This window comes from Entelurus aequoreus, linkage group LG23 (assembly GCF_033978785.1).
Source record: "Entelurus aequoreus isolate RoL-2023_Sb linkage group LG23, RoL_Eaeq_v1.1, whole genome shotgun sequence".
In the NCBI taxonomy this organism is placed as follows: domain Eukaryota; kingdom Metazoa; phylum Chordata; class Actinopteri; order Syngnathiformes; family Syngnathidae; genus Entelurus; species Entelurus aequoreus.
The window spans coordinates 16,498,560-16,516,407 of NC_084753.1; the positions used below are offsets into that span (position 1 = coordinate 16,498,560).

Genomic DNA, 17,848 nt, shown 5'->3' on the forward strand with positions numbered 1-17,848 from the left:
CTCATAGGAAGACGTGTTGGTGGGATTGAGGAGGTCTTCGAAGTATTCCCTCCACCGATCCACAACATCCGCAGTCGAGGTCAGCAGAACAACATCCTCACCATACACGGTGTTGATAGTGCACTGCTTCCCCTTCCTGAGGCGGCGGATAGTGGTCCAGAATCGCTTCGAAGCCGTCCGGAAGTCGTTTTCCAGGGCTTCCCCGAACTCCTCCCATGTCCGAGTTTTTGCCTCCGCGACCGCCGAAGCCATATATATATATATATATACACTACCGTTCAAAAGTTTGGGGTCACCCAAACAATTTTGTGGAATAGCCTTCATTTCTAAGAACAAGAATAGACTGTCGAGTTTCAGATGAAAGTTCTCTTTTTCTGGCCATTTTGAGGGTTTAATTGACCCCACAAATGTGATGCTCCAGAAACTCAATCTGCTCAAAGGAAGGTCAGTTTTGTAGCTTCTGTAACGAGCTAAACTGTTTTCAGATGTGTGAACATGATTGCACAAGGGTTTTCTAATCATCAATTAGCCTTCTGAGCCAATGAGCAAACACATTGTACCATTAGAACACTGGAGTGATAGTTTCTGGAAATGGGCCTCTATACACCTATGTAGATATTGCACCAAAAACCAGACATTTGCAGCTAGAATAGTCATTTACCACATTAGCAATGTATAGAGTGTATTTCTTTAAAGTTAAGACTAGTTTAAAGTTATCTTCATTGAAAAGTACAGTGCTTTTCCTTAAAAAATAAGGACATTTCAATGTGACCCCAAACTTTTGAACGGTAGTGTATGTATATATATATATATATATATATATTCACTGTTACAGCAGCCATGAGTGCAATGCGGCCCTCAATAAAAATGTGTTTGACACCTCAGGCATAAAATAACCACACAGTAGTTACAGTAAATGTTTGTATTATCTTATCATTTATTTGATCAGGTAAAACCTCATTTAAATAAAACATCTATTTTCCCGCAGTGACCTGACCAAACATAACACAGTTTCTGACAACACAATATCTACAATCAAAAGTTACAGTTTCAAATGTTTAAATATCATACAATACAATATTGTATTATTTGTTATTATGCATGGCAAGAATCATTATATCTTTTAGTATAAATACTTTTAATATAAATATTGTTTAATTGTTCCCAAATATGTTTGTTGATAAAATACATTTGCGTTTGTTTGTTTAAAACATCTATTCTGTGTTTTATAGTCGTGATCAACAAATTCAAGTCAAAAATCATAAGACTTAAACAAAGTGAAAAAGTAAAACAACTATCGGTAGCAGTATCGACAATACTAGTCCTGTATTGACTTGGCATAGGGTCGATAACAAAATAGGCAAATCCCCCCCTCCCAAGGGGGTCTTTATTTATTTACACTTGTTTCTGAGTTCCATGCTGCCATCTAGTGGCTACTTGGAGAAATTATGTACACGATGCTGATTTATCGTTCACATTCAGCAACATTTTCAGACACAATATTAATGATAATGAACACATTTTATTCTATGTTAAAATGAATAATAGTAAATAAATAATATATTTAAATAATAAATACATAAATCAAAAATAGAATGTTCACATTGGTCCAGTCTGCAATGTCCACATTTTGAAAAATAAACACAACAGAGGATTTGTTTTATGTTATGTTCATATTGTTGCCGTTCTGAAATACATATTTTTTGGAACCATTGAACACAAAAACGGCATATATTGACCATAAACAAACAACTCATATGTCGTAGTTTTAAAAACGATAAGCAGATCATAAACGGTCTACAGATAGTGTTTGTTTTGTATGAGATTGTTGGGAAAATAAAGTTCGGGGGAAAAAAATACAGCGTCCTTCTTCCGGGTACGTACAACTGCCAATTTAGCACTCGCACAAAATACCTATATTTTATTTTTTGTTTGACGTTTAAATGTACCTACCTACAGTTAAAAGTTTAATTTGGTATTTTTAAAAACGCTCAGCAGGTAAAAAGTTTGTTGTTAACACCGGCAAATTACATAATACCGAATAAAAACACCCCTTCTCTTTTTAGTGAAATGGTTACTTCCGGTATCGTCTGTTCAATACTTTCGCTTTATAAGCTCTTCCAATGTTATTCAGGTATGATATTCATTATTTTGGACTAATATTGAGTGTGTTTCAATGACTTACAATGTTTGTTTGTAGAAAAAAAGATCACATTTTAATGTTATTTAGCAACATCGACATAGTAGAGCTTGGCTTTTAGTACAACGTAAAGGTGAATTTAAACACAGACCTTTCACCCAGTTAGACATTACTGGGGCTTTGTTTATATCCCTGGGCATGACTGAAATCCCCCTTTGAAAGGAAGGAGGAGTTCATAAGAAACCTTCATGAGTATTGAATGAATGTTTTCTGTTAGCACATTCACTGCTGTGTGTTTGAGTATACCATGCTCATTCTGATAAGTTGCTTTAGATCAGGGGTGTCAAACTCAAATACAGAGTGGGCCAACATTTAAAACTGAACAAAGCCGCGGGCCAAGGTTGACCAAATTAACCTTTTAATAGGGACCCAAACAAGTTTTGCATTGAATATTGAACAAGCAAGGCTTATATAACTTTATAGTGACATGCAAAATCGAGTTCAAATAATAATAATTATAATTAAAAAATATCAATGGCATATCAAATACAATTTAAATAAAAATTGAATGCCTCTTTTTTATTTGCAGCCTTCTCAGGTAAATATCAACATTAACTTTTTCCACAGGCTAATACATTTGAAAATAAAATAACAAAGAATAAACTAACCATTCAGGACTTTAAACTGCTCAGTTTGCAACACACTGATCTAATCTGATGTGCCCAAGCCAGATACCTGCCATCTTTTCTTGGATGCTAGTTCATTAATGTCAGGGCTCAGGCTTTGAGCTGAGGCAACCTTCATTATCGAACGAAGGTGTTCATCAGTCATTATATCTCGTAGTCCACCCTTGGGGGCGTGCTTTAAAGGCACTGCGTTTATCGTCCTCTACGAGCTGTCGTCACGTCCGCTTTTCATCCCTTCTAACAACGTGCCGACCCAGTCACAAGATATGTGCAGCTTCTGTACGCACACACACGTGAATGCAACGCATACTTGATCAAAAGCGATACAGGTTACACTGAGGGTGGACGTACAAACAACTTTAACACTGTTAGAAATATGCGCCACACTGTGAATCCCCCCCTCCGTGCGTCGGTTGAGGTGGCCGGGGTTGGGGGGCAGGGGGGAGGGCGGGGTTAGGGCTGCATAGGATTCTGGGTATTTGTTCTGTTGTGTTTATGTTGTGTTACGGTGCGGATGTTCTCCCGAAATGTGTTTGTCATTCTTGTTTGGTGTGGGTTCACAGTGTGGCGTATATTTCTAACAGTGTTAAAGTTGTTAATACGGCTACCCTCAGTGTAACCTGTATCACTGTTGATCAAGTATGCGTTGCATTCACTTGTGTGTGCGTGCAGAAGCTGCACATGTTATGTGACTGGGCCAGCACTCGTTGGACTGGATGAAAAGCAGACGTGACGATTTTCGGGAAGGGCACTGAAATTTGTGAGTCTCCCGGGAGGGTAGGCATGTATGACAATTAGCTGTGAATGCGGTGTTACCGCGGCACCGCCGCTGTATATAATCGGCGGGCCAGCTCTAGTGTTGATTTGATATCGCCTCAAGGGCCAAGTGAAATTACACGGCGGGCCAATTTTGGCCCGCGGGCCAGAGTTTGACACCCATGCTTTAGATAATTTTGCAACTGAAAGCCTCAGAGTCATTTAACTTGGTACTTGACACATGCTAACGTTAGCATGCAAATATTTTTAGGCAGTTTTGCAGCATGCATATGCTTCACAGTCATATAACTTGGTAGTTGACACATGTTAACTTTTAGCACAGTAATGTTAGCATGCTAACATTGTAAAGCTAATTTTGCAGCTGAACGCCTCAGAGTCATATAACTTCAGATTGACACATGCTAATGATTAGCATGTTATTTTTTTTCCCAGCTAATTTTGCATGCATATGCTTCATAGTCATATAACTTGGTAGTTGACACATGTTAACTTTTAACATGCTTTTTTTACAATGCTAATTTTGTAAAGCTAATTTTGCAGCTGAATGCCTCAGTCATACAACTTCAAATTGACACATGCTAATGATTAGCATGCTTTTTTTTTTAGCTAATGTTGCATGCATATGCTTCATAATCATATAACTTGGTAGTTGACACATGTTATCTTTTAGCATAGTAACATTAGCATGCTAACATTGTAATTATGCTAACTTTTCAAAGCAAATTTTGTAGCTGAACACGTCAGAGTCATATAACTTCGTACTTGACACATGCCAACGATTAGTATGTTGTTGTTTTTTAGCTAATTTTGTATGCATACCCTTCATAGTGATATAACTTGGTACTTGACACGTTAACTGTTAGCATGTTAATGTTAGCATGCTAACATTACAATGCTAACTTTTCTCAAGCTAATTTTGCAGCTGAACGCCTCAGTCATATAACTTTGTACTTGACACATGCTAACGTTTAGCATGTTTTTTTTTACAATGCTAATTTTGTAAAGCTAATTTTGCAGCTGAATGCCTCAGTCATATAACTTCAAATTGCCACATGCTAACAATTAGCATGCTTTTTTCTTTAGCTAATTTTGCATGCATATGCTTCGTAGTCATATAACTTGGTAGTTGACACATGTTAACTTTTAGCATAGTAATGTTAGCATGCTAACATTACAATGCTAACTTTTCTCAAGCTTACTTTGCAGCTGAATGCTTCAGTCATATATGTTTAAATTGACACATGCTAACAATTAGCATGCTTTTTTCTTTAGCTAATTTTGCATGCTTACACTTCATAGTCATATAACTTGGTAGTTGACACATGTTAACTTTTATCATAGTAATGTTAGCATGCTAACATTTTAATGCTAACTTTTCAAAGCTAATTTTGCAGCTGAACGCCTCAGAGTCATATAACTTCGAATTGAGACATGCTAACGATTAGCATATTATTTTAGGTAGCTAATTTTGCATGCATACGCTTCATAGTGATATAATTTGGTACTTTACACATGTTAAATGTTAGCATGTTAATGTTAGCATGCTAACATTACAATGCTACATTTTTCAAAAGCTAATTTTTCAGCTGAATGCCTCAATCATATACTTGACACATGCTAACGATTAGCATGCTCATTTTTTTTTACAATTCAAAGATTTTAAAGCTAATTTTGCAGCGGAATGCCTCAGCCATTTAACTTCAAATTTACACCTGCTAACAATTAGCATGTAATTTTTTTTAGCTAATTTTGCATGCATACGCTTCATAGTCATATAACTTGGTAATTGATGTATGTTTACTGTTAGCATGTTAATGTTAGCGTGATAACATTATAAGGTTACATTTTTAAAGCTAATTTTGCAGCTGAACACCTCAGAGTCATAAAACTTCGAAATTGACACATGCTAGCGATTAGCATGCTATTTCATTTTAGCTAATTTTGCATGCATACGCTTCATAGTCATACAACTTGGTACTTGACACATGTTAACTGTTATGCTAACATTACCACGCTAACATTTTAAAGCTAATTTTGCAGCCGAACGCCTCAGAGTCCTATAACTTGTTACTCGATAAAAAGTATGTCCTTCAATGTTATTTAGCAACATCGACATAGTACAGCTTGACTTTTTGTACAAAGTAAAGGTGAATTTAAACACAGCTGCTTGTTGCTGAGCTAATATTTAGTTGTTATTAAACGATGGTGACCTTTCACCCAGTTAGACATTACTGAGACTTAGTTTATATACCCTTGGGCATGATTAAAATTCCCCTTTGAAAGGAAGAATGAGGTAATAGGAAGAATAAGAAGCCTTTATGAGTATTGGATGTTTTCACTCGTTATCAGCGTAATCACTGCTGTATTTGGCTGTAACGAGGTCTTCTGCTAGTTTAATTAATCAAAACAGACATAAATATGGAGTGCACACAAGAAATGGAGACTCTTCAATGGTGATTTATAGAAGAAGGTCTAACGTTTCTTTATACATGCTGATACATGTTCATTGGTGTTGAAAGGTGCAAGCGCGCCCTCACATCCAGATTTCACATTCAGGCCTTTTAATGCGATAAACTCAAAGAACAATGGTACAGTAGGTATGAAAAACCCAAACTTTTTGTATTATTACCTGTCTTACAGTTGAATTGGAGTGGTATATAGTTTTTTGGTCACAATAACTCAAGTTCAGGTAAAAGTTGAATGATGCAGACACGTTTGTTACTGGATGATTTCCGACACTTTTGTATGTGTGAGTAATATGCGGCTGTAATTATTTGATACTTGTTTATGTTGACAAATGTTTTCGACTGAAATATTGTTCAATTATGGACACTTATTATGTATGTCTAGCTTGTGTGCTATTGTATGCCTAGCTGCTGTGTAGCTGCTGGCTCCTAGCGGTCATCACTGTCTCCAAACTGACGGAGAGAAAGTGGGGACCCCATGCTTATAAATCGTGTATGAAATTATGATTGTATTTTACATTGAACTGGTACAAAATGTACCTTGTTATGCAATCCTAACGATATTTAAAAAAATAACAGTATTGTGCCACTGATAGTTAAACTGCAACTTGCGCTCTAATCCCCAGCTGGCAACTAGCGTGCTAATCGCTAGCTGGTAACTAACATGCTAATTGCTAGCTAGTAAGGAATGCGCAAATTTGTAGCTGACAACATGCTAATCACTAGCTGGCAACCAGTGGGCTAATCGCTAGCTGCCCGCCCATGCGGTAATCGCTAGCTGGAAACTAGCGTGCCAATCGCTAGCTGGCTACTAGCGTGCTATTTGTCAGCTGTCAACTAGTTTGCTAATCGCTAGCTGACAATGTGATAATCATTAGCTTGCAGCTAGTGCGCTAATTGCTAGCTGGCAAATAGTGCATTAATTGCAAGCTGGCAACTATAGTGTTAATCGCAAGCTGACAACTACAGCACTAATTGCTAGCTGACAACTAGCGTGTTAATCGCTAACCTGCAACTAACATGCCAATGGCTCACTGGCAACTAGCGTGCTAATTGCTATCTGGCAACTAACGTGCCAAATGCTTATTGACAAATAGCCCACTAATCGCTAGCTGGCAACTAGTGCTCTAGTTGCTAACTGGCAACTTATGTGTTAATCACTAGCTTTCAACGAGCGCGCTATTTGTGCTATTTGTCAGCTGTCAACTAGTTTGCTAATCGCTAGCTGACAACGTGCTAATCATTATCTTGCAACTAGTGCGCTAATTGCTAGCTGGCAAATAGTGCATTAATTGCGAGCTGGCAACTATAGTGTTAATCGCAAGCTGGCAACTACAGCACTAATTGCTAGCTGACAACTAGCGTGTTAATCGCTAACCTGCAACTAACATGCCAATGGCTTGCTGGCAACTAGCGTACTAATTGCTAGCTGGCAACTAACACGCCAAATGCTTATTGACAAATACCCACTAATCACTAGCTGGCAACTAGTGCTCTAGTTGCTAACTGGCAACTTATGTGTTAATCACTAGCTGACAACGAGCGCGCTATTTGTGCTATTTGTCAGCTGTCAACTAGTTTGCTAATCGCTAGCTGACGACGTGCTAATCATTGTCTTGCAACTAGTGCGCTAATTGCTAGCTGGCAAATAGTGCATTAATTGCGAGCTGGCCACTATAGTGTTAATCGCCAGCTGGCAACTACAGCACTAATTGATAGCTGACAACTAACATGCCAATGGCTCGCTGGCAACTAGCGTACAAATTGCTAGCTGGCAACTAACGCGCCAAATGCTAATTGACAAATAGCCCACTAATCGCTAGCTGGCAACTAGTGCTCTAGTTGCTAGCTGGCAACTTATGTGTTAATCACTAGCTGACAACGAGTGCGCTATTTGTGCTATTTGTCAGCTGTCAACTAGTTTGCTAATCGCTAGCTGACGACGTGCTAATCATTATCTTGCAACTAGTGCGCTAATTGCTAGCTGGCAAATAGTGCATTAATTGCGAGCTGGCAACTGTAGTGTTAATCGCAAGCTGGCAACTACAGCACTAATTGCTAGCTGACAACTAGCGTGTTAATCGCTAACCTGCAACTAACATGCCAATGGCTCGCTGGCAACTAGCGTTCTAATTGCTAGCTGGCAACTAACACGCCAAATGCTTATTGACAAATACCCACTAATCGCTAGCTGGCAACTAGTGCTCTAGTTGCTAACTGGCAACTTATGTGTTAATCACTAGCTGACAACGAGCGCGCTATTTGTGCTATTTGTCAGCTGTCAACTAGTTTGCTAATCGCTAGCTGACGACGTGCTAATCATTGTCTTGCAACTAGTGCGCTAATTGCTAGCTGGCAAATAGTGCATTAATTGCGAGCTGGCCACTATAGTGTTAATCGCCAGCTGGCAACTACAGCACTAATTGCTAGCTGACAACTAACATGCCAATGGCTCGCTGGCAACTAGCCTACTAATTGCTAGCTGGCAACTAACGCGCCAAATGCTTATTGACAAGTAGCCCACTAATCGCTAGCTGGCAACTAGTGCTCTAGTTGCTAGCTGGCAACTTATGTGTTAATCACTAGCTGACAACGAGTGCGCTATTTGTGCTATTTGTCAGCTGTCAACTAGTTTGCTAATCTCTAGCTGACGACGTGCTAATCATTATCTAGCAACTAGTGCGCTAATTGCTAGCTGGCAAATAGTGCATTAATTGCGAGCTGGCAACTGTAGTGTTAATCGCAAGCTGGCAACTACAGCACTAATTGCTAGCTGACAACTACCGTGTTAATCGCTAACCTGCAACTAACACGCCAATGGCTCGCTGGCAACTAGCGTTCTAATTGCTAGCTGGCAACTAACACGCCAAATGCTTATTGACAAATACCCACTAATCGCTAGCTGGCAACTAGTGCTCTAGTTGCTAACGGGCAACTTATGTGTTAATCACTAGCTGACAACGAGCGCGCTATTTGTGCTATTTGTCAGCTGTCAACTAGTTTGCTAATCGCTAGCTGACGACGTGCTAATCATTGTCTTGCAACTAGTGCGCTAATTGCTAGCTGGCAAATAGTGCATTAATTGCGAGCTGGCCACTATAGTGTTAATCGCCAGCTGGCAACTACAGCACTAATTGCTTTGCTGACAACTAACATGCCAATGGCTCGCTGGCAACTAGCGTACTAATTGCTAGCTGGCAACTAACGCGCCAAATGTTTATTGACAAATAGCCCACTAATCGCTAGCTGGCAACTAGTGCTCTAGTTGCTAGCTGGCAACTTATGTGTTAATCACTAGCTGACAACGATTGCGCTATTTGTGCTATTTGTCAGCTGTCAACTAGTTTGCTAATCGCTAGCTGACGACATGCTAATCATTATCTTGCAACTAGTGCGCTAATTGCTAGCTGGCAAATAGTGCATTAATTGCGAGCTGGCAACTGTAGTGTTAATCGCAAGCTGGCAACTACAGCACTAATTGCTAGCTGACAACTAGCGTGTTAATCGCTAACCTGCAACTAACATGCCAATGGCTCGCTGGCAACTAGCGTTCTAATTGCTAGCTGGCAACTAACACGCCAAATGCTAATTGACAAATAGCCCGCTAATCGCAGGCTGCTGTAGTTGCTAGCTGGCAACTTATGTGTTAATCGCTAGCTGACAACGAGCGCGCTATTTGCTAGATGCCAACTAGCGCGCCAATTTGTAACTGGCAACTAGTGCGTTAATTGCTAACTGGAAACTAGCATGTTAATTGCTAGATGGCAACTAGTGCGCTAATCTCTAGCTGACAACATGCTAATACCCAGCTGGCAACCAGAGCGTTAATTGCTCGCTGACAACAAGTGCGCTACTCGCCAGCTGACAACGAGCCCTGCTAATTGCTTGCTGGCAACTAATGCTCTAGTTGCTAGCCGGCAACTAGAGCGTTAGTCGTAAACTGGCAACTAGCGTGCCAATGGCTAGCTGACCACATGCCAATCCTAGTCTGCAACTAGTGTGCTAATCGCTAGCTGGCAACTACAACACTAATCTCTAGCTGACAACTAGAACACTAATGACCAGCTATCTTAATTGCCAACATGAATATATAAATATCATTATTTATTCATGTTATATGTTATTTTGTATTCCTATTCCACTACATGACAGTGTGTTGGCTTTATGCTCACGTGAATTTAAAGACATTTATGTTTGTGGACAAAATTGCGGGTGGAAAAATATATTTAAAAAATATCACCCAAAAATGTCACGGACACCATTCAGCAACTGTGCGGACCCCTGGGTGTCACAGCATACTTGCCAACCCTCCCGATTTTCCCGGGAGACTCCGGAATTTTAGTGCCCTTCCCGAATATCTCCCGGGGCAACCATTCTCCCGAATTTCTCCCGATTTCCGCCTAGACAACAATATTGGGGGCGTACCTTAAAGGCCTACTGAAATGAATTTTTTTTATTTAAACGGGGATAGCAGATCTATTCTATGTGTCATACTTGATCATTTCGCGATATTGCCATATTTTTGCTGAAAGGATTTAGTATAGAACAACGACGATAAAGATTGCAACTTTTGGTATCTGATAAAAAAAAGGCTTGCCCCTACCGGAAGTAGCGTGACGTAGTCAGTTGAACATATACGCAAAGTTCCCTATTGTTTACAATGATGGCCGCATGAAGTGAGAGAGATTCGGACCGAGAAAGCGACAATTTCCCCATTAATTTGAGCGAGGATGAAAGATTTGTGGATGAGTAAAGTGCAAGTGAAGGACTAGTGGGGAGTTGAAGCTATTCAGATAGGGAAGATGCTGTGAGAGCCGGGGGTGACCTGATATTCAGCTGGGAATGACTACAACAGTAAATAAACACAAGACATATATATACTCTATTAGCCACAACACAACCAGGCTTATATTTAATATGCCACAAATTAATCCTGCATAATAACACCTGCGTGTTTGTTATGCTAGCTCCTAGCTCCTCTGCTAGCTCCTAGCTCCATAGAACACGCCAATACAATTCAAACACCTGATCAACACACACAATCACTCAGCCCAAAAGACCGTTCACCTAACCCAAGGTTCATAAAGCTTATACATTTTTAAAAAGTTACGTACGTGACGCGCACGTACGGTACGGTACGTGTTATGCTAGCTCCTAGCTCCTCTGCTAGCTCCTAGCTCCATAGAACACGCCAATACAATTCAAACACCTGATCAACACACACAATCACTCAGCCCAAAAGACCGTTCACCTAACCCAAGGTTCATAAAGCTTATATATTTTAAAAAAGTTACGTACATACGCAAAAAAAAGCCAAAGCTGCATACTCACAGTAGCACGTCTGCGTCTTTGTCATCCAAATCAAAGTAATCCTGGTAAGAGTCTGTGTTGTCCCAGTTCTCTACAGGCGTCTGTGTATCCAAGTCAAAAGTCCTCCTGGTTAGAGTCTCTGTTATCCGAGTTCTTCCATCTTGACTGCATCTTTCGGGAATGTAAACAAAGAAGCGCCGGCCGTGTACTGTTGTGGCTGACTACGTTCGAAAAATACGTCCATTTCGCACCGACAACTTTCTTCTTTGCTTGCTCGGCTTCCTTCTCCATAATGCAATGAACATGATTGAAACAGATTCACGAACACAGATGTCCAGAATACTGTGGAATTATGAAATGAAAACAGAGCTTTTTCGTATTGGCTTCAATGTGGAAGGCATACCCGTGTTCGCCGGGCTACGTCACGCGCATACGTCATCCTCAGAGGCGTTTCCAACCGGAAGTTTAGCGGCAAATTTAAAATGTCACTTTATAAGTTAACCCGGCCGTATTGGCATGTGTTATAATGTTAAGATTTCATCATTGATATATAAACTATCAGACTGCGTGGTCGGTAGTAGTGGCTTTCAGTAGGCCTTTAAAGACACTGTCTTAAGCGCCCTCTACAACCTGTCCGCTTTTCCTACATTCAAACAACGTGCCGACCCAGTCACATAATATATGCGGTTTTCACACACACGGGAGTGACTGCAAGACATACTTGATCAACAGCCATACAGGTTACACTGAGGGTGGACGTATAAACAACTTTAACACTGTTACAAATATGCGCCACACTGTGAATCCACACCAAACAAGAATGACAAACACATTTCGGGAGAACATCCGCACCGTAACACAACATAAACACAACAGAAAAAATACCCAGAATCCCTTGCAGCACTAACTCTTCCGGGACGCTACAATATACACACTCGCTACCACCAAACCCAGCCCCTCCTAACCCCCCCCCACCTCAACCCCCCAAGCTCCCGAATTCGGAGGTCTCAAGGTTGGCAAGTATGTGTCACAGACCTCCGGCCCACCATATTTGTAAACGATTTGACAAAAATACAAACAACTTTGTGTGCTTATTGGAGGACATTTAGTAGTTAACTGGCCGTTGTGTCGGACATCTTCGTTTAAAATCAGACACTTGTGTTATGGCTGATATCGGACCAATATTCGATATCAATAGCAGACCAGAACTCCCCTACGTTGGAGTATTGCACGTGTATGAACCCTGTGTTTCTTCAACTTCTTATCTTCTGCTCATTTCAGGTGAGAAAAGGGACAAATGCTGTGGTTTGTGTGAGTCACAAGAAGGGAAATGGCTTCCTCTCAGATCCGCCTCAAAATCCTCCCCAGTGTCCGCTGCCTGGCTGACAAAGTGGTCCAAGTGAAAGTGGAGGGTCTTGCTCCCCACAAAGCAGTACAGTTAAGGTCCAGGCTGGTTGATGACAAAGGGGTGCTTTTCAAAGCTTCTGCCCTATACAAAGCCGATGAAAGTGGCTTGGTAGACGTGAGTAGCGACCCCTCTCTGGGTGGGAGCTACACTGGAGTGGAGCCCATGGGTTTACTGTGGGCCATGGCACCAGAAACTCCACACAAAAAAGTTGTGAAGAAGAACGTGCTGAGCCCGACCCTAATTGAGATAGCGGCGCACAACGGCGACACTGGAGAACTCCTGGCTTGTGAAAGCAACGAGCGAGGATACATGGCGGAGGGCATGAAGAGAATCCCTGTGCAAGAGGGAAGAGTGCGAGGAGTTCTGTTTATACCTCCAAGTTAGTCTTTTTTTACTCTACTTCCTCAAATAGTGTTCAATTACTCAACTGAAGAGAGTGCCAGGTTTTAATGTGATCATGTTAACAGATGCTGGTGTCAAGTTCAACCTGTAAGATAACACATCATTTTTTTTTATCTCGTTGTAAATCATGCAATGTTTCCCCTCTCTTCTGTCTGCCATTTTACTTCCCACGCTGCTGCTTCTTCTTCTTTGTTATTTTTGGCGGATGGCACCATGCGCACATAACTGTAGCTCTCAGCCTTAAATTGAATCGGCAGCACCACCTGCCGTTGTAGAGAGCGAATTACGTGTGCCGTGAGTACAAGTTTTATCTTGAAGAACATTGGTTTTATACTTCATGTTTTCTTAATTGAAGGAAATCATTTTTATACTTGCAAATCTTTTTTTTAAGTCAAGAAAATGTTTTTTTACTTGCGAATTGTTTTTTACTTGCAGAAAAATGTTATTTTTTTACACGCTAATCGTTTTTTTACTTTAAGAAAATTGGTTTTATACTTGCAAATCGTTTTCTAATTTGCAGAAAATTGTTTTTATGCTTGCAAATAGTTTTTTTAATTGGAGAAAATTGTTTTTATTCTTGCGAATGTTTTTTTTACTTGCGAATTGCAAACGTTTTTTTAATTGAAGAAAATAATTTTTTTTAACCTGAAAATCGTTTGTTTACTTTCAGAAAATTGTTTTTGTTATTCGCAGCAAATTGTGGTTGAATATTTTTTTAATAGAAGAAAATTTTATTTTTTACTCGCAAATCATTTTTGTACTTTACGGTATTATTGACAAGAAAATGTTTTCTTTTCTTGCAAATAGTTTTTTCCTTGCAGAAAATATTTTTTATACTTGCAAATGTTTTTTTAATTGAATACATTTTTTTTTTTTTTTTAACTTGCGAATAATTTTTACATTTTACTGGATTATTTCAAAGACAATTTTTTTAACTTGCAAATAATTTTTTATTTTAAGAAAATTGTATTTATACTTGCATATGTTTTTTTAACTGGAGAAATTTGTTTTTACTTTTCTACTAAAAAAAACCTTTTCATACTTAAAATGTTTTTTAATTGAACAAAATTGTTTTCTTAGATTTCCAAATAGTTTTTAAAAATTGAAATACATTGTTTTTAGACTCACAAATCTTTTTTTTAATTCAAGAAAATTGTTCTTATATTTGCAAATCATTGGGTGAGAGTAAAAACATTTTTGTGTGTTTGGATAGGCTTCAGCCACCCCCGCGACCCTGAGAGGGACAAGTGGTAGAAAATGGATGAATGGATGGATGTGGAGTTTTGGCAGTAATTTTTCACTCCTTACAGCTCCGCTCTCATGTGCTCTCTTTTGCAAACCATGTCCACGTATTTAAAATTCCAGCACTCCATGCTGTCCGTATTCAATACATTTTTATTAGTTACACTTAAACGATTAATCCAAGCAACAGAATATAAATACTTTTTTTTTTCAAAACGATTAATCGGTTGCAAGGCGTCCATTAAAACTTTACCGGATGTTGGACACAAACACCCAGTCATTATTCAATCCAACTGACCATACTTTATGTTTTTCAGGAAAGGGTCCATTCCCTGGAATCGTGGATTTATATATTTTAGGTGGAGGCCTCAATGAGCAGAGAGCCAGCCTCTTAGCAAGCAAAGGTTTTGTTGTGCTGGCGCTGGCTTATTATGGTTATCAGGATTTGCCCAAGAAACCCAAGAATCTGGATTTGGAATATTTTGAAGAGGCTGCAGTGTATTTACAGAATCATCCTGAGGTTAGATGATTCATAACAAAGCAGTTTCACTGAAAAGTGTCTCCCTCTACAGGGTGTTTAGTATATACCAGGGGTGTCCAAACTTTTTGACTCGGAGGATATATATATGTGTGTGTGTGTGTGTGTGTGTGTGTGTGTGTGTGTGTGTGTGTGTGTGTGTGTGTGTGTGTGTGTGTGTGTGTGTGTGTGTATACATATATATGTGTGTATATATATATATGTATGTGTGTATACATATATATGTGTGTATATATATATATGTATGTGTTTATACATATACAGTGGGGCAAAAAAGTATTTAGTCAGCCACCCATTGACAATCAATGGGTGACTGACTAAATACTTTTTTGCCCCACTGTATATGTGTGTGTATATATATATATGTGTGTTTATATGTATGTATATGGGTATATATGTATGTATCTGTATATATATGTATATTTGGATATATGTATATATAAATGTATGTATGTATGTATGTATAAGTGTATATATGTATGTATATGTGTATATATATATGTATATGTGTGTGTGTGTGTATATATATATATATATATATATATATATATATATATATATATATATATATATATATATATATATATATATATACATATATATATATATATATATTGTATATTAGGGCTGCAACAACTAATCGATTAAATTGATTAAAATCGATTATAAAAATAGTTGGGGATTAATTTAGTCATCGATTCGTTGGATCTATGCTATGCGCATGCGCAGAGGTTACTTTTATTTTCTTTCATTTTTACTTTTTTAAAATGATTTATTATTATTTTTTTTTTAATAAACCTTTATTTATAAACTGCAACATTTACAAACAGCTGAGAAACAATAATCAAAATAAGTATGGTGCCAGTACGCTGTTTTTTTTTCAATAAAATATTGGAAATTATAGAAATGTATTTGGTCTCTTTTATCCGATTATTAATCAATTAATCGAAGCAATAATTGACAGATTAATCGATGATCAAATTAGTTGTTAGTTGCAGCCCTAATATATATAAAGCCTATACATATATATGAGTACATATTATTATGACAATATAATGGATAAATAATTATTATTATAATTGGATATTGTGTGAATGTGAAAGTTCAACCCCTATCTTGTATACCTTTTGTGACAACCTCCTTAACAGTTTTTTAAAATAATTTTGGCCTTTTCCCATTATCCCTTGTAATGGATTTAAATGGATGTAATTTTGATTTAGATTTTTTTTCATGTTGGTTGGACGTTTTTATAATATCCACAAAGTTCAATGAGCAGGTTGTGTTATATGTGACCATGTTTGTTGAATTGTTGTACTTGGTTGTTTTCCTGCGCCATGACTAGGGAAGGTTGTTTGAATTGGGTCATATAAGTAAGTGCTGTGATGTATGCCCTCGTAACGTCGGTTGGCCACCAGATGTCAACAAACTTGCGGATTTAGACCACTGTCTTTTTGAATATGATATGAATACACTGCTCTAGGCCATATTGCTTATTGAACTTGTGCAGTCTCATGGGCCAAATTGAGGATGTAGTCTTGCGGGCCGCATAGTTTGGACACCCTTGGTGTATACGTTTGGATCATTGATGCAATATTCTGTCTCTTTCCAGGTGAAAGGTCCCGGCATAGGTGTCATATCAATGTCTCATAGCGGCGCTCTGGCTTTGTCCATGGCGTCTTTTTTCTCCGGCATCTCGGCGACGGTCTGCATTAACGGCTGCAATGGAAATACTGTAATTCCATTACATTACAAAGACATTGTCATACCGCCACTTCCACCCGTCGTCTGGAAAGTTCGAATGAGCAAATCATGGATTGTTGACATACGTAACGTCACGCCGGATGCGAGCCTGAAGAAAAATAGAGCGTCTTTGATTCCAATAGAGCGCGCCAACTGCCACTTTCTGTTTGCCGTTTCGGAAGACGACCACAACTGGAACAGCGCGCTTTTCGCCAAGCAGGCCGCGGGGATTTTGAGAAGTCACGGCAAGGAATCGTTCCAAGTGGTTTCCTATCCGAAAGCTGGACACTTTTTGGAGGTCCCTCACACGCCTTTTTGCCCGTCTTCCTTCCATGCAGCGGTAGGACGCGCCGTGGTGTTTGGTGGGGAGCCAAAAGCCCACTCAGAGGCTCAGCTGGACCTGTGGGAGCGAGTCCAGGAGTTCTTTAAGAAACACTTGAACACCAGTACCTATTTATAAGTGTGTCAGGTGTCCGCATTTAGAAGTCAAAACATGAGAAACACCCAAGGTGGTTCATTTGTGTCTTTATTCCGAAATATTTTTTTGACACTAAATTATTGTTGCAACATTTTTTGCCTTTGAATTTTGTGCAATGAAGTTTCAAATTATTATATATGTGTGTAAAATACAGTGTTTTAAAATTCACTAAGTAAAAATTCAGTGAAAAAAAAAACAGTAACAAATATTTCTGCACTGAATTTTTTCACAATTAATTTTTTTCACTGAATGTTTTTTTTTTTTTTTAACATGAATTTTTACACACTGAATTCTAAAACACTATTTTAGCAAACTACAATTTTAAACACAATTTTTTCTCACAAATGTTACTATTGTCAGCATAATATTATTTACATAAATTCAGTGTCCAAAAAAAGCTTTCATAATAAAGACAAATTAACATAAACACTCCTCTGCATAACCTGCCATGATTAACCAAAACCCTAAATTAGTCTTCGAAATGATCAACATCTATTTAAAAAAACAGTTTGTAGAGTTTGGCTTTGTTATCATGAATAAATATTCACGATAGTATACTTTGGTCATTTTTATTTATGTCTCACCAATCAAAAGGCTGTTTAGTACGCTGTTAGCCAATCAGATCGCAGAGTCTTGAGACGTGGTTACAAACCTAATCCTAT

The 17,848-nt window shown here is 38.7% G+C and overlaps 1 protein-coding gene across 1 annotated transcript; it reads left to right on the forward strand.

The window, feature by feature from the left end:
- Positions 1–1,904: 1,904 nt before the first annotated feature.
- Positions 1,905–17,681, forward strand: LOC133641103 (acyl-coenzyme A thioesterase 1-like). Its single transcript, XM_062034968.1, has 5 exons — positions 1,905–1,998; positions 2,067–2,134; positions 12,660–13,165; positions 14,748–14,950; positions 16,578–17,681. The coding sequence occupies exons 3-5, from the start codon at positions 12,709–12,711 to the stop codon at positions 17,166–17,168; spliced, it is 1,251 nt and encodes a 416-aa protein (XP_061890952.1). The 5' UTR covers positions 1,905–1,998; positions 2,067–2,134; positions 12,660–12,708; the 3' UTR covers positions 17,169–17,681.
- Positions 17,682–17,848: the final 167 nt, after the last annotated feature.

Excerpts from the sequence above, each read along its gene's own strand:
- LOC133641103 (XM_062034968.1), top strand. The coding sequence starts at position 12,709 with ATGGCTTCCTCTCAGATCCGCCTCAAAATCCTCCCCAGTGTCCGCTGC. Across the intron at positions 13,166-14,747 it reads AGTTCTGTTTATACCTCCAA|GAAAGGGTCCATTCCCTGGA; the intron begins GTTAGTCTTTTT and ends TATGTTTTTCAG. Across the intron at positions 14,951-16,577 it reads ATTTACAGAATCATCCTGAG|GTGAAAGGTCCCGGCATAGG; the intron begins GTTAGATGATTC and ends GTCTCTTTCCAG.